This window comes from Hemitrygon akajei, chromosome 30, assembly GCF_048418815.1.
Source record: "Hemitrygon akajei chromosome 30, sHemAka1.3, whole genome shotgun sequence".
In the NCBI taxonomy this organism is placed as follows: domain Eukaryota; kingdom Metazoa; phylum Chordata; class Chondrichthyes; order Myliobatiformes; family Dasyatidae; genus Hemitrygon; species Hemitrygon akajei.
The window spans coordinates 37,269,134-37,293,288 of record NC_133153.1 but is presented as its reverse complement, the minus strand read 5'-3'; the positions used below and the strand labels follow the sequence as shown (position 1 = coordinate 37,293,288).

The following is a 24,155-nucleotide window of genomic DNA, read 5'->3' as shown; positions in this document are numbered from 1 at the left end:
TGGAAAATTGCAAATGTTGCTTCACTCTTTAAGAAAGGAGAAAGTCAGCAGAAAGGAAATTATAACCAGTTAGCCTGACCTCAGTGGTTGGGAAGATGTTGGAGTCGGTTGTTAAGGATGAGGTTTTGGAGTACTTGGTGACACAGGACAAAGTCAGTATGGTTTCCCGAAGGGAAAATCTTGCCTGATGAACCTGTTGGAATTCTTGGAGGAGATTACAAGTAGGATAGATAAGGGGATTCAGTGGATGTTGTATATTTTGGCTTCAGAAAGCGTTTGACAGCGTGCCACACACAAGTCTGCTTACTAAGTTAAGAGCCCGTGGTATTACAGGAAAGTTACTAACATGGTTAGAGCATTGGCTGATTGGTAGAAAGCAAGTGAGAATAAATGGTTGGCTGCCAGTGTCTAGTGGTGTTCTGCAGGGGTCAGTGCTGGGACCAATTTTATACTGTAGATATTTAGATGATGGAATAGATGGCTTTGTTGCCAAGTTTGCAGATAATACGAAGATTGGTGAAGGGGCAGGTAGTGTTGAGGAAATGGGTAGGATGCAGAAGGACTTGGATTAGGAGAATGGGCAAGAAAGTGGCAAATGATATATGATGTTGGAAAATGCATTGTCATGCACTTTGGTAATAGAAATAAATATGCAGAACATTTTCTAAACGGAGAAAATCCAGGAATCTGAGATGCAGAGGGACTTGGGAGTCCTTGTGCAGAACACCCTGAAGGTTAACTTGCAGGTTGAGTTGGTTGTGAGGAAGGCAAATGCAATCTTAGCATTCATTTCGAACAGTCTAGAATACAACACGGATGTGATGCTGAAGCTTTATAAGGCACTGGTGAGCCTTCACCTCGAGTATTGTGAACAGTTTTGGGCTCCTCATCTTAGAAAAGATATGCTGGCATTAGAGAGGGTCCAGAGGAGGTTCACAAGGGTGATTCCAGGAAAGAAAGGGTTGTCATACAAGGTATATTTGATGGCTCTGGATCTGTACTTGCTGGAATTCAGAAGGATGGGGGGGGGGGGGGGGAATCTCATTGAAACCTTTCGAATGCTGAAAGGCCTAGACAGAGTCGATGTGGAAAGGATGTTTCCCATGGTGGGAGAGTCCAGGACTAGAGGGCACAGTCTCAGGATAAAGGACACCCTTTCAAAACAGGTGCAGAGAAATTTCTTTATCCAAAGCGTGGTGAATTTGTTGCCACTTACAGATGTGGAGGCCAGGTCGTTGGGTGTATTTAAGACAGATTGACAGGTTCTTGATTGGACATGGCATCAAAGGTTAGGGGGGAAAGGGCTGGGAACTGGGGCTGAGGAGGAGATCAGCCATGATTTGAATGGCTTGGCAGACTTGATGGGCCAGATGGCCTAATTCTACTCCTATGTCTTATGGCTGCTGGGCGGTGTGGTTCAAAGGGCTGGAAGGGCCCATTCCACGCTGTTTTTCTTTAAAAAAAAGCAATAAGATGATGCAAGTTATTTTTTGTCAGTTCCTTAGATGCAACAGGTCTTGCATTCAATCCCTGTTTTGTCAAGTTCACTAATCTTGGTGTGCTGTGATTAATTTATGTACTGCTGAGAAATTAGCCAGATGTCCCACTACTAGAAAGCAATGTATGTGAATGGTTGGCAAAGAAAAAAATGTGATTAATAGTTAAGGTACCAGTGGTCAATAGCCCGTTTGCAAATGATCTCATTCATGAAGAATTACTATTCTAACATGTAGTGTGGACAAAGCAAAGGAGGACCTTGAAAGTGTGAATTGCCCAATAACACAATAATGGCTTGGGGGTTTTAACAAATGAAGCTATTTATCGTGGATGTGAAGAGCTCTGTATTTCTATTCTGCACCTATAGTTTTATAAACTGCTCATGTGAGTTCAGAGCTCAGGCCATTGGGAGTAATATAACAGAAAGACAATTGGCTAATAGAAAATACTTATTCTTAGAAATTTCACAAAGTTTATTCTTTGGATTTCTTGAGGGGAAAGATAAATTGTTTATTCATATTTAGAAGAATAAGAAGTGATCTTTTTCTAAGACTTGATTCTGAGAATATTTCGCAGGGTAGAATTGGACAGATTTTCAGATTTAAGAGGGCACCAGTTTAGGAAGGTGAGGAATCTGTTGAGATTTGAATTTTTGGAATTCTGTACCACAGTGGACTGAGTTTGAATAACTGAATACATTCGTGGCTGAGATAAGTTTGTGGTTTTTAGCATTGCGGTTTCTAGGACATGTCAACAAAGAGGGAGCTAAGGTCAAGATTAGATCAGCCTATTATATTAAATGGCAGGCTTAAGGGCTTGCAGGGTCTAATTTTGCCAATACTATTAAAAATTCAAGCAAGTGCGATACATTTGTTGCCTCTAATATACATATGCCAAATTATCTAATAAATCATAATACTAACAGGAAGTGCCATCTTTTGTGGTTGCTGGCGCACTCTAAAAAACTACTTAATTGATTAACCATGTGTTATCTAAAATCTGTTGAAATGAGTGCCAACTTTTCTAGCATTTTAATAATCCAGAACTGATCAAGCAATATGTAGAGGGAGATGATGTCCTTTCACTTTTGTGAAGCTGCATGTGAAATAAAGTTTTAAATAGAGCAGGTTTTGAATAAATGTGAGTAAAGACAAAAGTGAGGATAGTCATGTTAAATCCAGCAAGCCCACTCCCTGACAAGCAAATAAGAAATCATTGTCATTCCATCCTCAGTGTTTTGCTCACTACTGAATTGCTTGTGCTGTCAGTCTTTCCACTTTGGTTTCTGTTTACATTAGCCACAAGATTTATTTTGTGTGTCAGGTGCTGGATTAAGTGGTGGCTGTCATTTTTGGAAATGGTACCATTTACATGGAAATGCAAATAGGTATTATAATGTGCCCTGATCAGTTATCGGGCATATTTAGGGTTAAAGTATTTTGGTCTTGGGGTAATCGTAAGATTGTGGAGCACAAAGGAAATTATGACTGAAATTGATAATTAAATGGAGGACTGCTGTTGTGAATTTGGAAAACCTCCTTTAATCAATTGCACCAAACCAAAATCAAGTGTCATGCATGGATTATGATATTAATGCAGCAGAGTTTTTTTTTAACCTTAAAAGACAAAATAGGTTAAGGAACAAAAGTGAAGGCATGGCGAGGTGTTAAGTTTGTAATAGCATGCTACTTTAAAATACAAGTCATTGGTGAATCTGCTGGTGCAGGTTTTAATGTACTGAAGGAATTTCCTGATGTTTTGGCTAATCTTGTTGGAAGATGTGCTGGTTGGTGGGTTAGGGCGTGTGGCAATAGGGAGAGGCAGTAATAAACAACTGTTCAGTGTTTGAGCCTGTATTATATTTATTTAGCTGGGCAGGTGAATGCCCAAAAACGGGTATATTGCTGAGAATAAAGATCAGTGTCTGGTTTTAAAACATTGAAAGATGGGCTGACATTACTGCTGCTTGGTAGTACCTATTGTGTCTGCAAATTGAGATCTTCCTAGTTATAGGAAGGAATAATCACTTAGGGGTGGAGTTGGCATTTTGCACCTCTTCTCTGGAGGTTTGCATTGTTTGAAATAATTTTGAACCATTTCCACTATATAAGTGATGTAGATCTAGCCACCAAAACTTGTACATTTCAATCATTTAAGCCTAGATTCATTAATCCAATCTGATTTATTTAAGGCAGGGATTACCAACCTTTTTTTAATGCCATGGAACAATACCATTAAGCAAGGGGTCCATGGATCCCCAAACTTGAAGCACAGTATGGGCCCTTCCAGCCCAATGAGCCATAGCACCCAGCAACCCTCCTGTTTAACACTAGCTTATTAACCGGTATGTCTTTAGACTGGGAGAAAAACAAGTGCACTTGGAGGAAATCTGCACAGTCACAGAGAACATACAAGTTTCTTGCAGTTGGTGCTGGAATTAAACTCCAAACATGGGAAACTGTAATAGCATGGCCCCCTCACCTCTGAAATGTGACCACAATGAATTCTGGAGTATGTTCTGTCAGAAAGCCAGGTTTGTAGCTGCTTTACCAATGTGTTTCTGGGGAAACAGCTGTTGTTGCAATATGAACTTGGTGTTATATTACTAGCAATTGTAATGTAGGAAAATAATTATTATGCAGTTGTACCTTTTTAAAATGAAAGTGTTAATATTACAACAGCAGACAGTGTGAAAGTCTTAAGAAAAGAGGTTATGACAACTAGTTCTCTCCATTGTGCATGCAGGTATGAGTTAACCCATGTTAGTCTCATTTGTTATTAACTCTTCATTTTTGAAGTGGGTATTTTTTGTGAACCTTGGACAGGTGAATTTGGGTTAATGAACAATAGTGGACATTGTGGCATCCGAGGAAATGCTCATCCATTTAAGATGTGCAACTTCCAATATGAGGATTATTTCTATCATCTGCACTAGATAATTACCCCATTGCCCTCCAAATTAAAATCTATGATGGAATGTAACTATTAACCACGCATTGCATCTCAAACGTGCCTCTTTGTCAAATGTTAGTGAGAAGTTGAAGGACTGTACACATGGTTTAACTGCTCATCCATCCTATAATTTAGTCACGTTGAGTTAGTTGCCACTCTGAATCTTAGTATAATAGATCCGAGAGTCATCCTTTAGGTAACCAGGTTTATTGCTATCTTTTAGTGCTGAATGATGATTCATCTTTTAGAAAAATTTCTTGATTTCTTTGAATTTTATTGAACAAATAAGATGGTTTCATGCAAGTTTGCTCCAAGCAAGTTGTCTTCTGAATTTTCAGCTATCTGATTTCTGGATGCATAAGCAGGAGGTTAACTCAATGGCTTATAATTACATTGCTGTATGCTGGGTAATTCAGAATGCAATAATGTGCAGTTAATGTCACCCTTGTCCCTTTAATGCCACAAAATTTATCTGGTGTTAAGTAAACACTACAAGTGGCTAGAAATTTCAAAGCTGTGGCTTAAAAAAAAAATGCAACTGAAAAGATGACTTGTAGACTGTACCGGAAATGTGCACCAGATGTACTGTTCTCATAAAGTAATTATCCATTATCTAAAGTTGTAAATATCTTCATTGCAATGCTTAATTGGATTTTAAAATATTGTCTGATAAAGCTGACTTTGCTTTAACAAAAATAACACTTAACCTTTTTTCTCCTAAATTAATTTGGTAATTTCAGTCAATCTAGTTGATCCCAGAGAACATGAACAACAACACTATAAAATATGCTCAGTTTGATAGAGAAGTCAGATTTGCGTTCCTTATTCTGGCTCTCCTCTTACCCCTTCTCTTCCCACCTGTCCATTACCTCCCTCTGGTATTCCTCCTTCCCTTACTCGCATAGTTTACTGTCCTCTCCTATCAGATTCCTACAGCCTTTTACTTCTACCTATCACATCACAGCTTGTAATTTCATTTGCCACTCCCCCACCCACACACATTCCCTCTCACTTGGCTTTACCTATCACCTTCCAGTTAGATAGATAGATAGATACTTTATTCATCCCCATGGGGAAATTCAACATTTTTTCCAATGTCCCATACACTTATTGTAGCAAAACTAATTGCATACAATACTTAACTCAGTAAAAATATGATATGCATCTAAAATCACTCTCTCAAAAAGCATTAATAATAGCTTTTAAAAAGTTCTTAAGTAGTTTACTTAAATACATTGAGTCCTAACCCCGGCACTTTAACATATCTTACTCCTGGCGGTTGAATTGTAAAGCCGAATGGCATTGGGGAGTATTGATCTCTTCATCCAGTCTGAGGAGCATTGCATCGATAGCAACCTGTCGCTGAAACTGCTTCTCTGTCTTTGGATGGTGCTATGTAGAGGATGTTCAGGGTTTTCCATAATTGACCGTAGCCTACTCAGCGCCCTTCGCTCTGCTACCGATGTTATACTCTCCAGTACTTTGCCCACGACAGAGCCCGCCTTCCTTATCAGCTTATTAAGACGTGAGGCGTCCCTCTTCTTAATACTGCCTCCCCAACACGCCACCACAAAGAAGAGGGCGCTCTCCACAACTGACCTATAGAACATCTTCAGCATCTCTTTCAGCTAGTACTCTTTCCCCGTCTCCCCCCACCCCCACCAACTTCCACAAACAAGCTTGACAACCCAGTGTTCCAACATTTCCTGTGTGTACTGACCATTGAGATGAAGTAGCTCCAGGTTTGAAACTGGGATTGTGGGGTATTATTTCTTCCTGCTAAGTGATTATGCCAAGCAGAAGTTTTGTTTTGAGTGAAGACTGTCATTTTAAGCATTCTATAATTCCAATGTTTTGAATTTAAATTCAAGATCTACAATACACAAATGTAAAGGAGAACAAAATTATTACTCCAGAACTGATGCAACACAAAAAAAGATATAAATATTTTAAAAAGCGATTAAATTTAAATACATAAAATAGATGATTTGTATGTCCATAAAATGATGCTAGTAATAGGAGTGTCTGTACGTGAGGTGACTCTGACTCAGAATGCCATCCAGATGTTGATGCATATTCATTTTGAAAGTAGGTACTGCCTTGTACACTAATAATTGGTGTTTAGAGCAGTTTGTAATATCAATATTTTGAGACCATTCTAGCATACGTCTTTAAGTTTTTTTGCACCAAAATACTATCCTTCCATAATCTCTAAGTGAAGAAAGTGTTGAAAGTTTATTGTTTGATCCTGACTGAGTTAATTATACCATGGGCATGCTTTCTTCAGATTACAACCTTCGCACTTTTTCATAAAGCTAATTTAATGGTGCTGTAAGAATAATAGATTGAAAGACCTAACTCAGGGCATTCCTGATTTGTAGCACTGTTCTCTGCACATATCAAAACAATGTTGCGACAGTATTTCAGAAAAGACAAACTCAACTGGACTAAATTTTTATTTAAACCATTTTATATAATGAAACTAAGAAATTTATTCAGCAGGTGGCAAGGATTGCTTATATGAAAGTTTGCTGTCTGCAAATTGTACTGTCTCATTGTGCTGGTTTTTTTAAAAAAAAGATTGGATGTTAATTTAGATCCCAACCTCTCTTAAAAGTTTGAAGTATTTTAATGCCCTTTAACCAAGCTAGTCATCTGTCCTAAATTATCCTTGTATAACACAGTTCTTAATTTTGATGAATGACTGCTGTGAAATTTTGAGACATTTTGCTAGTTTAAAGGTGTTTTAAGTAAAAATTGTTCATATTCAACTGCTGCTAATGGGCTGTAAAGTGGAATTGGGGGGGGGGGGGGGCGGATTTAAGTTCCCCAGTGAGCATGCATCCACTACTCTAAACTGCCATGATTGCCCAAATTAGTAATTTCGTTGAGGCCAAGATAGCTCAGTGAGAAATTGAGGATTTTTGAACTGTGCAGCTGTGCACTCTTGAAGTTTGAGGCATTTTGTAGATTGTAAAATTTGTATTTAATCATAGATCTGATTCTTGAGGACTTTGTTAACTAGGACTAAAACTGAGAAGTGTTTACTTCATGAATAACTTCAGCACAAGATGTGCACTTTAAAATACAAGAGATGGGCACTGAACGAGTCAAGTTTTATTGTTTTCATATGCCATTGTTTTTATATATTTCCATTCGAGATAATGAGCTTTGCAGGCTAAGCCAGCATTTAATTGCCCATGCTTAGTTACCCATGAAGATGGTGAGCTGTCACATTTAACCCTTACAGTCCTTGGTGTTTGGGTATACACAATACTGTTGGGGGGTCCAGTGCTCTGGATTTTGACAGCCATGGTGAAGAATGGTGTGTGCATAGTGGGTGGTTCAGTGATGGAAATGCCATTACTAATGAATCTGGAAGTGATGGCTGGATTGTCGTCTTGGGTATTGTCATTGTTTGGTACATGTCATGTGAATGTTAGAAACATAGAAAACCTACCTACAGCACAATACAGGTCCTTCAGTCCATAATGCTGTGCTGAACATGTACATACTTAGAAATTACCTAGGGTTACCTATAGCCCTCTATTTTTCTAAGCGCCATGTACCTATCCAGGAGTCTCTTAAAAGACCCTATCGTATCCTCCTGCACGACCGTTGCCAGCAGCCCATTCCACGCACTCACCACTCTGCATAAAAACAACAATTTGTCCCTGACATCTCCTCTGTTCCTATTTCCAAGCACCTTAAAACTGTACCCTCTTGTGTTAGCCATTTCAGCCCTGGGAAAAAGCCTCTGACTATCCACACAATCAATGCCTTACATCATCTTATACACCTCTATCAGGTCACCGCTCATCCTCCGTCGCTCCGAGGAGAAATGGCCAAGTTCACTCAACCTGTTCTCATAGGGCATGCTCCCCAATCCAGGCAACATCCTTGTAAATCTCCTCTGCACCCTTTCTATGGTTTCCACATCCTTCCTGTAGTGAGGTGACTAGGACTGAGCACAGTACTCCAAGTGGGGTCTGACCAGGGTCCTATTTAGCTGCAACATTACCTCTCATCTCTTAAACTCATTCCCATGGTTGATGAAGGCCAATGCACCATATGCCGCCTTAACCGCAGTCAACCTGCACAGCTGCTTTGAGTGTCTTATGGACTCGGACCCCAAGATCTCTCTGAACTGCCACACTGCCAAGAATCTTACCGTTAATACTATATTCTGCTGTCATATTAGCCCAGTTTTGCATCCTACTGATATCTCGTTGTAACCTCTGACAGCCCTCCACACTATCCACAACACCCCCAACCTTTGTGTCATCAGCAAATTTACTAACCCATCCCTCCACTTCCTCATCCAGGTCATTTATAAAAATCATGAAGAGAAGGTGTCCCAGAACAGATCCCTGAGGCACACCACTGGTCACCGACCTCCATGCAGAATGTGACCTATCTACAACCACTCTTTGCCTTCTGTGGGCAAGCCAATTCTGGATCCACAAAGTAAGGTCCCCTTGGATCTCATGCCTTCATACTTACTCAATAAGCCTTGCATGAGGTACCTTATCAAATGCCTTGCTGAAATCCATATACACTACATCTACTGCTCTCCCTTCTTCAATGTGTTTAGTCACATCCTCAAAAAATTCATTCAGGCTTGTAAGGCAAAACCTGCCTTTACAAAGCCATGCTGACTATTCCAAATCATATTATGCCTCTCCAAATGTTCATAAATCCTGCCTCTCAGGATGTTTTCCATCAACTTACCAACCACTGAAATAAGACTCACTGGTCTATAATTTCCTGTGCTAACTCTACTCACTTTCTTGAAAAAGGGAACAACATCTGCAACCCTCCAATTCTCTGGAACTTCTTCCGTCCTCATTGATGATGCAAATATCATCGCCAGAGGCTCAGCAATCTCCTCTCTTGCCTCCCACGGTAGCCTGGAGTACGTCTCATCCAGTCCTGGAGACTTATTCAACTTGATGCTTTCCAAAACCTCCAGCACATCCTCTTTCTTGATGTCTATATGCTCAAGCTTTTCAATCCACAGTAAATCATCCCTACAATCACCAAGATCCTTTTCCGTAGTGAATATTGAATCAAAGTATTCATTGAGTACCTCTGTTATCTCCTCTGGTTCCATTCACACTTTTCCACTGTCATACTTGATTGGTCCTATTCTCTCATGTCAACCATATAACCATTACAGCATGGAAGCAGGCCATCTCGGCCCTTCTAGTCCATGCCAAACGCTTACTCTCACCTAGTCCCACTGACCTGCACTCAGCCCATAACCTCCATTCCTTTCTTGTCCATATACCTATCCAATTTTTAAAAAAATGACAATATTGAACCTGACAATATCGAACCTTAACCTCTTGCTCTTCACATACTTGTAGTATGCATTGGGGTTTTCTGTAATCCTGCTTGCCAAGGCCTTTTCATGACCCCTTCTGGCTCTCCTGATTTCATTCTTAAGCTCCTTCCTGCTAGCCTTATTTTCTAGATCTCTATCATTACCTAGTTTTTTGAACCTTTTGTAAGCTTTTCTTCTTGACTAGATTTTCAACTAGATCTGTAAACCACGGTTCCTGTACCTTACCATCCTTTTCCTGTCTCATTGGAATGTATCTATGTAGAACGCCGCGCAAATATCCCCTGAACATTTGCTACATTTCTGCAGTACATTTCCCCGAGAATCCCAATTTATGCTTCCATGTTCCTGCCTGTTGCCTCGTATTTCCCCTTTACTCCAATTAAACGCTTTCCTAACTTGTCTGTTCCTACCCCTCTCCAATGCTATGGTAAAGGAGATAGAATTGTGATCACTATCTCCATAGTGCTCTCCCACTGAAAGACCTGACACCTAACCATGTTCATTTCCTAATACCAGATCAAGTACAGCCTCTCCTCTTGTAGGCTTATCTACATATTGTGTCAGGAAACCTTCCTGAACACACCTGACAAACTCCATGCTATCTAAACCCCTTGCTGTAAGGAGATGCCAATCAGTATTAGGGAAACTAAAATATCCCACCATGTCAGCCCTGTTATTATTACACCTTTCCAGAATCTGTCTCCCTATCTGCTCCTTGATGTCCCTGTTACTATTGGGTGGTCTGTATATTTTAAAAAAACACACCCAGTAGTGTTATTTCTAACTTCCACCCACGGACTCAGTAAACAATCCCTCCATGACTTCCTTCTTTTCTGCAGCCGTGACACTATCTCTGATCAGCAGTGCCATGCCCCCACCTCTTTTGCCTCCCTCCTTGTCCTTTCTGAAGTATCTAAAGCCTGGCACTCTAACCATTCCTGCCCCTGAGCCATCCAAGTCTTCTGTGTAATGGCCACAGCATCATAGCTCGAAGTACTGATCCATGCTCCAAACTCATTAGCTTTGTTCATAGTACTCCTTGCATTTAAATAGACAAATCTCAAGCCATCAGTCTGAGCATATCCCTTCTCTATCACCTGTCTATCCTTCCTCTCGCACAGTCTCCAAGCTTTCTTTATTTGTGAGCCAACCGCCCCTTCCTCCGTCTCTTCAGTTTGGTTCCCACCCCCCAGCAATTCTAGTTTAAACTCTCCCCAGTAGCCTTGGCAAACCTCCCTGTTGGGATATTGGTCCCCTCGGATTCAAGTGCAACCCATCCTTTTTGTATGTCAAGCTTGTTCCAAAAGAGGTGCCAATGATCCAGAAGTCTGAATCCTTGCCCCCTGCTCCAATCCCTTAGCCACGCATTTATCTCTTCACTCTATTCCTATACTCACTGTCGCGTGGCACAGGCAGTAATCCTGAGATTACTATCTTTGAGGTCCTGCTTCTCAACTTCTTTCCTAACTCCCTGTAGTCTGTTTTCAGGACCTCCTCGCTTTTCCTACCTATGTCGTTGGTACCAATATGTACCACGACCTCTGGCTGTTCACCTCCTCACTTCAGAATATCGTGAACACGATTAGAAATATCCCAAACCCTACCACCTGGGAGGCAAACTACCATCCGTGTTTCTTTCCTGCATCCATAGAATCACTTATCTGACCCCCTCACTATAGAATCCCCTATTACTGCTGCCTTCTTCCTTTCCCTACCCTTCTGAGCCACAGGGCCAGACTCTGTGCCATAGGTGCAGCCACTGTTGCTTCCCTGAGGTAGGTTGTCCCTTACAACAGTACTCAAACAGGAGTACTTATTGTTAAGAGGGACAGCCACAGGGATACACTCTCATGTCTGAATCTTGCCCTTCCCTCTCCTGACTGTTACCTACTTGTCTGTCTCCTGAGTCGCTGGTGTGACTTCTTGCCTATAGCTCCTCCCTATCACCTCCTCACTTTCCCTGACCAGGTGAAGGTCATCGAGCTGCATCTCCAGTTCCATAACCTGGTCCCTAAACAGCTGCAGCTCGACGCACCTGGTGCAGATGTGGCTGTCCGGAAGGCTGTAAGTCTCCCGGACATCCCACATCTGACGCTCAGTACAGAACACTGGCCTCATAGACATACTTCCTGTTTCTATTCCTCACAGGGAACTTACCTCACTGTTATCGTTAAAGCCCTACCACTCTGCCTCAGATCACTCTGTCGATGACTGCTCCGCTAGGCAGTGTCTCCCTTTTTATCTCCCTTACTAGGCATCTATTAGTCCAGGAATGGATGCTGTATTCTGTGTCTTGACACATTGGGTTGCTTCGTTACCTAAGAAGTTTCAAACGGGGCTAAACGTTTTGTGATCAGTAATGAACTTCCCAATTTAAGAATACAGTCAACGTTTCGAGCAGAGCTTCCATAGATGCTGCCTTAAGTGCTAAGTTCCTCCAGCATTTTGTGTGTGTTGATCAGATTTCCAGCGTCTGCAGATTTTCTCTTCTTTGTGATCCCAATTTAAGACTTGGGATTGAAGGAAGATCCATCATGCATGTGCAGATGGTTGGTCCTAGGACACTACCCTAAGAAAAGTCCTGAGATGATCAGTTTCAACCATCTTTCTTTATGCAAGGTATGATTCCAACTAGTGGAAGGTTTTCCCCTGAATCCTATTGACACCAGTTTAGTCAGGGCTGCTTGATGTCATAATCATATGCTGCCTTGATGTCAAGGGCGGTTTCTGTCACCTCTCCCAGTGTTGCCTTACTCAGGTTCCATATTGAACTTGACAGTATTAACTGGTAAATAAAACTTAGAATCAGAATCAGGTTGATTATCACCATCATGTGGCTTCTTTTGGTCTTGTGTAGTAGCCCCCTCCCCATACCAGACAGTGTTGCAGCCTGTCAGAATGCTTTTCACGGCACATCTGTAGAAGTTTTTGAGTGTATTTGTTGACATAAGAGAAGGTGAAGACCTTAAAACTGAAAGTAGGAAAATTTTGGGCAGTGCAAATAAAAGAATTTAATTTGATTTTCCACAGCTTGCAGGTGGTGGCAAAGAAAACAATTGTTGAAAACATCTGTTTACACCAAGTTCAAGTTAATTTAGTCAGCTGAATAGTGCACTGTAATTCAAAGCCTATTAACTTTCAGTACCATGTAATGTATATTGTTAATGCTTTTATTTTCTGTATCTTTGTTAAACCTCCTCATTTCATAGTAGTAACAATTTGATGTCAATTAAATTGTATTTTGCAAATTTGATTCCAGTCACCTGAAATGTGTTCATGTTGAGTTCAATTATTCTGAGGTGCTGTACAAAACATGAGTGTGACACTTAGTAAGTATCTCTGAATCTGGCAAAAGTTTATTGGAGTGTATGTTTTTTGTGTTGCTAAAGCAAAACATCAGAGTTTTAAAAATATATGCTGCTTATTTTGAATTTTATAAATATAGTCTCTGTAATAAATGAGCACTGGTATATTACAGCTGCCTGCCTTACTGATTTCCTGCTCTGGTGATCATTTGAAATGGTTAGAAGGTCATATAATTGTAGACTACTACTTCGTCTTCTGAAGTGGAAAATGCCAGTTACTTTTTTTAAGCAACACAAGCTACAGCAAATGCAGATTTGAGGGACTTTTATCTCTTCAGAATTGTTTGAAAACAATATGAATTAATGTGAGAAGTCAAGCAGGTTGAATTGTTTTTTCTCTCTAATGTTGTGGCATTCACCTTCCAGCTCTTCAGTGTGGGCAGGTTATTTGATTTAATGTTAAGAGACTTATTTCAGTGTTTTATATCAGAAATGATTGTCACTGTGGGGGTACAAGTCAAAGTTGAGATGTGCAGGTTTTTTGATCTTTAAATATAGTTTTTTTTTGCTGGGAAGCAAATTTGGTATACAAGGGAGAAAGGAATAAACTTGTAGGATTTGGAGGGGTTGTTTGGAAATGTCTGGACTACAAATTATGGTTTAGTCTATTTGGGCTAAATGGACTCTTTGTACTGTAAATTCTGCTTTCCCAAAATAAGGGCTTAATCTGGCAAGACAGCATAGTAGTTTGTGTATTGCTTTACAGTGCAGCTATTGGAAGATCGGGGTCCAATTCCTGCTGTGCTCCTTGCAGACAGCAATCTCTGGGTGCTCTGGTTTCCTCCTACATTCCAAAGATGTACGAGCTAGGGTTAGTAAGTTGTGGACAAGCTGTGTGGTGCTGGAAGCATGTTGACACTTGCAGGCTGCCTCTAGGACATCTTCGGACTGTGGTCATTGATACAAGTGTATGTTTCACTGTAAGTTTTGACGTACATGTGACCAAAAAAACCAAGTTTTTAAGAGTAAACTTGCAGAAAACTGCAGACTGAGTTCTGCAACTAATATTTGAGTTTGAGAATGTTTGTCATTGCTTGGCACGTGTACTGTGAATGTTACTTGGCATCCCTTACTCCAGGCATGGATATTGCTTGGGTCTTTATGCAGCTGGTTGTGGATTGGTTCATTAACTGAAGAGTTGTGAATAGTGCTGAATTGTTACCTGTCTTGTGAGTTTCTCATGAGCATGATGTAATTGTCTTGTGGTATTGGTTTGATGCAATTGTCTTATGTTAGTGGGGTGATGTAATGTCATGTGATGGCATGTTCCCGTTGGTATAAAAGGGAGACCATAATTTGTTGCATGGTTGTTGGGAGTCACAGTCGGTGGTTATGTGATTGTAGATGGAGAGAGTGAGTGAAGAGATACCAGCTTCGTGTGAACCCAAAGATTTGGATAGGAATCAACAGCGTTCTGTGTGTATCGAAGTGATTGATGTGTAGTGTAGCACACACTTTTGGTTGAGCCCTTCAAGGTCTCAGGTGTGTGTTGACCACCTCCGGTGAAAGGTCAGTTACTTTGAGAAATCTTATTCTTTGGGATCTTCGGAAAAGGCATTTTATTAGCTGGGATCTGCGTCAGCAGTTTTGTCTTTTCTTCAAGGCTGGGATCATCGCTGGTTTGGGAAGTCTCTCTCAATTATTTCATAAATCACTTGGACTTTTTCAACCACCACTTTTAACACTGTGCTTGAATAAGCTCTGTTAAGAATTCTCTAAGTTCGACTGATAACTATAGACGCATAACACTGTTAACTTCCGTTTAAGTTAATCGTTTGTTTACTTTTCAGTGTTTTTGAGTATAATAATTTTGTTGTTTATTTATAACAACCCAACTCAATTTCATATCTACTGCTGGTCATTACTTTTGCCCTCTAACAAAAACTGGAATTTGAATGAGGCTTAAACTCAATAGTGTCCCTCTTTTTTTTTTTGTCAAAATCCTGGCAGTAAAAGGAAATGAAGCCACATTGCAATATATTTTGGCAAATTAACATGTTAACTGAAATATTGTTTAAAAGCAAATGCATCATTCTTGCAAGTCCATGAGAGGTTTACACTTGAATAGTATCTTACACAACCTCAGGATATCCCAGAAGACTCACTCACAACCTGCCTGCCTTTATGGCTTTCCATACTACCCAGGTGTGCTATTGGGATACTTATTCTTCCTTCCACTTTTCTTAAAGATGCAAGTCTTTGATTATTTTGCAGTTGCTGTTAGGTCAGTAATGTGACAGCAGGCCTGTCAGGTTACAGCAACAGCAATTTTTCCCTAGTGGCTTCACACAAGGCTTTCTGACAGAACATAATCCAATAACTCATTGTCCTGAGTATGAGCGATGACTTGGATTAATGAACATTTATGCAATACAGGCAGTCCCCGGGTTACGAATGAGTTCCGTTCCTGAGTCCATCTTTAAGTCGGATTTGTACGTAAGTTGGATCAGGGACATCCAGTATTATTTAGCGATAGTCAAACATTTGTCTTAGTATATAGTGTATATTTTACCTTTCTATGCATATAAAACACTTAAACATATATATTTCAATAATTAACCCACTGCGTTGCTTAGATAGATAGATAGATAGATACTTTATTCATCCCCATGGGGAAATTCAACATTTTTTCCAATGTCCCATACACTTGTTGTAGCAAAACTAATTACATACAATACTTAACTCAGTAAAAATATGATATGCATCTAAATCACTCTCTCAAAAAGCATTAATAATAGCTTTTAAAAAGTTCTTAAGTAGTTTACTTAAATACATTAAATACAATCAACCCCGGCACTTTAACATATCTTACTCCTGGCGGTTGAATTTTAAAGCCTAATGGCATTGGGGAGTATTGACCTCTTCATCCTGTCTGAGGAGCATTGCATCGATAGCAACCTGTCGCTGAAACTGCTTCTCTGTCTCTGGATGGTGCTATGTAGAGGATGTTCAGGGTTTTCCATAATTGACCGTAGCCTACTCAGCGCCCTTCGCTCAGCTACCGATGATATACTCTCCAGTACTTTGCCCACGACAGAGCCCGCCTTCCTTACCAGCTTATTAAGACGTGAGTAATAATTAAGACGTAGTAATAATTGTAGCTTTCATCGGGGCAGGGCCTTCCACATGCTCCATTATTCTCACTTTATTCTTTACCTGTATCCTTTAAAGATGTTCCGATCGTTGATTGACTGTAGCCTAAAGCTTTTCCAATGACCGATGGTGTTTTGCCTCTTTCCAGTTGCTTTATTATTTCCACTTTATTTTCAATTGTGTTGTTTTCCGTCAACGGAACAGAAAACTGCGGATTTTGTTTTCTTGCTGAGCAGCAGTAAACCGTCTGATTGGCCTATCAGAGTTCTCTTTAGGAACTAGTTGACTTGATCAGCATTTCTGATTTGGCTATTGTTCACGACCACACTTAATATAAAAAATACAGCAGCAGCTGCAGGTGGCGGGTCTTGTGCTGCTCCGGGCCTTAAAGTCCACCTGCACTGAGACAGGTTAAATGGGACGTGGGAGTGACTGACTGGAAAAGAGGGGATCAGGGTGAATCTTGCTAAGAAATATTTAAGCCAAATACAAAGTTACACACTCAACACAGTTAACGGCAACGACTTAAAATGGCAGACGGCGTCGTAATCAAACTTAAAATGGTGGACGGCGTTCTCCTCCCTCCGTTCAGAAGTATGAGTTGTCTGTAAGTCGAATGTTCGTAACTCGGGGACTGCCTGTATTCTACACTTAAGCCCATATTGACAATGCCTCCTTTATCAAGAATGCACCTTGTGTTCATAGTGCTGAATCTTAAGGGATATTGAGTAATCATGTACAATTACAGTTGACAAATAGACTGCAGTTAAACATTTTTAAACAAAGAATGTGCCGGCACAATTTTTAAACTAATATATGCTTCCACCTAGTACTCTCAGCTTTCTTTCAGATACCTAGCATCTGCATTTTTTTACTCAACAAAAGTAATGTTGGTTAATGGCTAATGTTACTTGCATAATTGAGATAGCTTCATGCTAAAACTGGTAAACTTTCTGGTACACGGAAAACTACCTGTGGTTATCTTAAGGGGATAATTATGCTCACATGCCCCATCATTGAGAGGTTCCCACAACCAGTTATCTCACTTCAAGGACTCTTTATCTCTTTATGTCATGTTCTCTATTTATTATTTATTTATGTGTGCATTTTCACAGTTGTCTTCTGCACTCTAGTTAATAATTCATTGATTCTGTTATAATTACTATTCTATAGATTTGCTGAGTATGCCTGCAGGAAAATGAATCTCAGAGTTATATTGCGATTTATATGTACTTTAATAATAAAAATTACTTTGAACTTTGAACCTTGTGCTAAATGTGCTGAGGTGTCAGTAAGATGCATGAACTCTTTAAAGGTAACAGTGGTGAACTATTTCCTTTCAGAAATTTTGTCTGAAGAGGTAAACCGTAATTATTGTTACAGCATTGACAATTGCATGCCATAGTTATTCTGTTTCAACTGCTTTTGTGTTGGATGCGGCAGTTGAACAGAAGAATGTTAAGACGTAGTTGAAAATTTTAAGTCTTATGAACAACCATTTGGATAGGAAGTATACCAGCAGGAGGAATAGATACCTTCATAATTTGCAGTAAGAATATTTTTTTAAATCAAAGTTGAATTCCAAGTTTTATCTAGACAATGTCAAAATTTGGGTATGTAGAATGGTAATTTCTGTACTGATTGGAATCCTGCTTAGAATCGGCTATTTTACTTGTATTAGAACAGTGGCACTGTGCTAATACAAGCTAAATAAGATTCTAGAACAGTGAGATTAGTTTGGCAAATGCTTTATTAATTATATAAAAAAACTAATTCCCATGACCAATATTGGTAAAAGATAAGGTACACTCAGTAGTCACTTTATTGGGTACACCCTAGTTAATGCAAGTATCTAATCAGCCAATATATGACAGTAACTCGATGTATAAAAGCATGCAGACTGAACCAGATATTCATTTGTTGTTCGGACCAAACATCAGAATGGGGAGGAAATGTGATTTAAGTGACTTTGACTGTGGAATGACTGATGCCAGATGGGGTGATTGGTATGTCTCAGAAACTGCTGGTCTCCCAGGATTTTCATGAACAACGGTATCCTAGAGTTTGCAGAGAATGGTGCGAAAAACAAAAAAAATCCAGTGTGTAGCAGTTCTGTGGGTAAAAATGCCTTGTTAATGAGAGGCAGACTGGTTCAAGCTGACATGAAGGTGACAGTAACTCAAATAACTACGCTTTACAACAGTCTGCAGCAGCAGCTTTGAGCGCACTGGGTTCTACACCTGTACCTGATAAAGTAGCCATTGAGTGTATATTGTAATGTAAAAGACTTGGATCAAATATTGTTTTATGAAATTTCTATACCAGGGTTATTTCCTCTTTCCAACTTAGTATTTATTGTTTCCTGGGAATTGTGGGTTTATAACATCTGTTAAGTAATTATGATGCAGGATCAGAAGCATTGACTGTTTTGCTTTCCATGGATACTGCATAGCCTGAATTATTCCAGCATGGTTTTAATATCAGATTTACAGCATTAGGAGTTTTTTATTATTTCAACTCCTCGTTCAATTTGAAAACTTAAATAGATTTGTGCTGTAATACAAAACTCATGATATAAACATTGCTTAAATTCATGGCAATACATCACCATTTCCCTATTAATGCTTTTCTTTTTCTCCTTTCCCCCACCCCCTTATTCTTCCTCCTAAAGCAAATGGTTATGAGCCTTAGAGTGTCAGAGCTCCAAGTGTTATTAGGCTATGCTGGACGGAACAAACACGGTCGTAAACACGAACTCCTGACAAAGGCACTGCATTTATTGAAAGCTGGCTGCAGCCCAGCTGTTCAGATGAAAATTAAAGAACTATATAGGCGGAGATTTCCACAGAAGATAGTGACTCCCACCGATTTGAGCCTTTCTTCTGTCCATGCAACTTCAGCTTCCATGACCACGCCACTGTCGCCATCTGCTCTCCCACAGCTCTCCTACGATGGGCATGCAACAACATCTCCGCTGCTTGCTGTTTCACTGTTGGGACCCAAACATGAACTAGATCTGCCACACCTGACATCATCACTCCATCCCGTCCATCCTGATGTAAAACTGCAGAAATTGCCTTTTTATGACATTCTTGATGAGCTCATCAAACCAACTAGTCTCGGTAAGAATCAAGTCAAAAAAATATTCAATTACTGTAGAATTCATGGTACAAATAAAAGGAGTAATTTCAAAGGAATATTTTACTTTAAATTTAGGTCTCTGCTTCACAACAGCTAGAGTTGAAGTTTGTTAAAATTGATCTGTGTTTTTACGAGATTTAAATGTGTTCTTAATGAGTATTGATTGTATTTTTGCAAAGGAGTTCTCCAACTTTAGCCATGTACTTAAAAATGAATTGAATTCTGCACCTATATTTATGCTAAAACGTCAATTTTGAGTGTTTTTAAAATTCTGACTCATCATTATTCAAATGTTGAAATTGACCATTTTTGTGAAAGGAGCATTATCCAATCTGAGTATATGTACAACTGTTTTCTGTGATTTGTTTTGAACATTGCAGTAATTTGTGTTGGAAGGTTTAACAGTATTTTACTGAACAAAATCTGAGTGCACTTTGGTTGTCCAGTAGGTAATGATAACCGCCTCATCTCTTGAGATCTTGGGTGCATCATGCGTGAAATTCACATGTTTGGGTTTCTTCCCATATTCCAAAGATATGTGTATATGTTGATGTTTCTATGAGCAGATTAGTGAAGAAAATAACCAAATTTGAAGTTGATCACGGGGGAATAGGATTCTGCTAAGAGCTGGAGTTTGCTTTAATGGGCTGAATGACCTCCAGGGCTTCTTTAAATTAGTGAAGCCGTGACAACTTTGTGGAGGTAAGGGTGGTGGGAGTTGCTGTGGAAGATGTACAGTTGCAACGATCTTGCTATTACTGTCGAATGCTCTTACCTTTATCCATTTGAACCAAACAGGACCATTTTGTCCTTCAGAGATTTGGCCTGGATTCTACAGTTACAGGAATTAATACATTAGCTTGACATTTATTCTCAGTCTTGTACAATTTAATTTGGAAATTAAACACTTGCACTTTCTTTTTCAAAAGCTTTGCGTACAGTCAAGTTGGGTAATGCTGTCCTTTTTTGAATTTTAATAACGATCTATATATTTGGGCAATCTGAGCCAGGTGTTCAAATTTTCTTTGGATGGTTGTACATTTACATTCTGTTTTTGGTCAGGGTAAGGAGGTTCATTGTACAAAACAGATTTAATCATCAACTACCATTGAGCTATTTAAATATATTACTATTATAAAGTTATAAAGTACAGCTCAGAAATGGGCCCTTCAGCCCATCGGTTAGTGTTGAGCCATTTAAACTGCCTACTCCCATTAACTTGCACTGGGACCATAGCCCTCCATACCCCCTATCATCCATGTACCTATCCAAACTTCTCTAAACTCCAAAGTCGAGCTTGGATACACTACTTGTGCTGGCAGCTCATTCCATACTTGTGACCCTCTCAGTGAAGAAGTTTCCCTTCATGTTGCCCTTAAACTTTTCACCTTTCTTCTTTAATCCATGACCTCTAGCTGTAGTCCCACCCCACCTAACACCTTTGTACCAAAATATTGAATGATTTTTGTATTTTGATTATTTTCTCATAGCTATGGAAGTTTTTTTTAAAAAAAAACAACTTATTTATACTTGTAAGTTTGTTTGCCGTAAGGAATATTGCTCTTTTCCCTGGGCCTGTTTAAAATAGAGCTCATATTTGTAATACACTACCATTCTGTCAGAAATTGCAAAAACGTTTGGGATATATCCATCTTGGATGAGAAAGTTCTATATTTAAGCCTTTGGCTCTTTTCAGAGTCAACATGCCAGAGTGGATATCTGTTCAGTGGTTTTTTTTGCTGCTTTCTGTTGCAAAAAGTTGTTAGTCCTCTTGAATTAACCTAGTATTTTTGTACTCAAACTGTTTTACAACCATCCTATTTAAGGGTATCATAAGCAAATGATGGTCAGTTTAAAGAATGAGCTAGTAGGCACAGCTTCTGAAGTGGCAAGTTGGAAAGTTTGTCTTCAGAGTGACCTCCTCAATGAGCTCACCAGATGTCTCATATTACTTTGAGGAATTAATGAATGCCTTGTGACTCCTTAGCTTGTTTTAATCCACAACTTGCGAGATATGGTCATTGATGCATACATCCTACCCCTTGAAGCTTCAGACAAAATCAAGGAGCTTTGCTTCTTAATTCTAGCTCACACCCTACAGGAACACAAACTAATTCTCCAGCATGATTTCATTGTCAGGGTGGGAAGGGTTGTAACCTTTCCAAGTTGTTACTGGCAAGGAAGGAATTGGAAGGCTAATTTTGAAGAGATACTACTTTTTAAAACATTGAACTATACAGTACAGGAATAGAGGTTAAGTTTCAGTTTCAAGTTCAACAGTTTCAAGTTCCTAGGAGAAAATGTTAATAGCCAGTCCTGGTCCACCCACAATATCCCGGCAAAAAAAGAACGTGTTCTCTCTGACCTTCAATTTTTATCGATGCACCTTAGCAAGCATCCTATCCTGATACACCATGACATGGTGTGCCAACTGCTATGTTCATGACTGCAAGAAACTGCAAATAGTTGTGGACATAGTTTAGTATATCACAGAAAGCTCTGGCTACACTTCTCACTGCCTTAGTAAAGCATCTAGCATAGTCAGACATCCCATGCACTGAGACATTCTCTTCTGCATCTCTTTCCTGCCCCATCCATGGGCCCAAATTGGCAGAGAAAGCCTGTATCACCAGGCTTAAGCATCTATCCAGCTGTTATAACACTATTGAATGTTCCCCTAGTTAAATAAGGTGGACTCTTAACCTCATAATCTACTTAGTTGTGACTTTACAGTTTACTCTCTACCTCTACTACACTTTCTTTGGTAGCTGTGGTACATTATTCTGCATTTTGTTCTGATTTTACTTTGTATTACATCAGTGCACTGTTGTAATGAATTGATCTGTACACAGTATGCAAAACAAACTTTTTACCTCTACATTTCACAATGCTAAACCAATTTATCAAACTCTTCTACCATCTGTATATCATATTCTAATGATTCACTGTTGCCTGATTTAGTGGGACTAGTTTTGCTCATTTCCAGTCATAAATACACTGTTGTTCTAATGAGGTTTTCCTTTCAGCTACTGTGGCAATATTAACTGAAGGCAAGGAGTTAGCTACTGAATATGTCACCTACCTTTGTCAGGACTGTTGACTAAAATCCTTTGACCAGCAGCATTAAACTATAGCAAGGCTATACTTTCCCAAATCCCCAGAGGATTGTTGTTGATTTTTTGTCGGTCTGTTTTTCTGAGCCAACCATTCCGACTCTTGGTCCATTATTTGATTCCAAGCTTGCTTCCCGTATTGTTGCTCTCCTATCATTTATCCACCAACCCTCATTCACTTTCAAGATCTGGGCCATACGAAGATTCCAAAAATGAATTTGAAGAAAGTTAAACTCCAAGTCTGCAGATGCTAGAAATTCAAAGAGACACACACAGACACAGACACAGACACAGACACACACACAGACACAGACACAGACACACACACACACACACACACACACACACACACACACACACACACACACACACACACACACACACACACACACACACACACCCCCCCCCCCCTACCCCTACCCCTACCCCTATAGGTCCTGACTAAGGGTCTCGGCCCGAAACGTCAACAGCACTTCTCCTATAGATGCTGCCTGGCCTGCTGCATTCCACCAGCATTTTGTGTGTGTTGCTTGAATTTCCAGCATCTGCAGATTTCCTCGTGTTTTACGTATTATATTAAATTAGTTCCACATTTGCATCAGCCAAAATAAGGTTTCTGGCTATAGTTGGAAGATCTCTACATATGCATTTTTGTGAAACAGCTTTTAAAAAAAAAGGGCTTTTACGTTCCTTTTGAGTAAATGACTAGCATGGGCATGATTAGATAATCTGGGTTGCTGAGCGATATTGAGGTCCTGGTCAGGGTAAAATGAGCGTTTCAGTTGCAGGAAGCTGGGATCAAGCAAGTTCCTTAGGTATAAGGAGTTACAAGAATCCCAGGGTAGAAGAGGATAAAACTACAGAACACAAGTTTAAGGTGAGAGGGAAAAGATTTAGAGGAGTGAGTCTTTCATGGTGGGTATATGGAACAATGTCAGGGTAGAGGCAGATGCAGGTATGAAGTTTAAAAGCCATTTAGACAATTAGATGGATAGGAAATTATGGGGACTTTGCCTTCAACTTGGGAGGAATGGAAATGAATTTAAAAACTTAGTGTGAAGGATGATTCTATGAATTATCACTAGATGTTTTATACTGAAGCTAAATATTTTCTCTGAAACTGTTATTCAGTCCTCTTCACTTATGAGCTGCAGATGGTTTCTGAACAGAAAGAAATCTCATTTGTTGAGGATGAAGTTTAAAGGCTTTCTGGTTTCTTAATTGGGGTTTGATTGCAGCACGCTTTGTCCTATAAAGGAAAGGCACTTTGCCCTAATTTTCTTTTGTATCAACTACAGAATGTCAACTGTGTTTCTTTAGGGTAAATATTTGGGGGCGGGGAGGAGAAGACACTCAATCTTGCAAAATAAGGCTGGGTAGAATGCTGAAATGTCAGTGGGGAGGATTTTAATGACCTGTAGCCATAGTTCTTAGTTTTAAAATACTTGAAGGGAAAATTGCTGATCCTCAAGTTGGTCTTAAATTGGGGCAAAGTTAATTGTGGTGGCATTAGACAAGAACTTGCAATGGTTGACTGAGAAACATGAGATGCTGAGCAACACAACAAGTCGGGCAATATCAGTGGAGAGAAACAAACAGTCAATGTTTTGGGTTGAGACCCTTCATCAGGACTTGAAAGGAAGGGGG

At 39.7% G+C, this 24,155-nt stretch overlaps 1 protein-coding gene across 6 annotated transcripts in view; it reads left to right on the top strand.

The window, feature by feature from the left end:
* The window catches only part of pias1b (protein inhibitor of activated STAT, 1b), a 201,469-nt gene that overhangs the window by 90,762 nt on the left and 86,552 nt on the right, over window positions 1-24,155 (top strand). For all 6 annotated transcript variants that reach the window (XM_073032623.1, XM_073032626.1, XM_073032628.1 and 3 more), the window contains one exon: window positions 18,926-19,376. In XM_073032623.1, coding sequence (XP_072888724.1) covers window positions 18,926-19,376 — 451 coding nt within the window. The remainder of the gene's footprint in view (window positions 1-18,925; window positions 19,377-24,155) is intronic.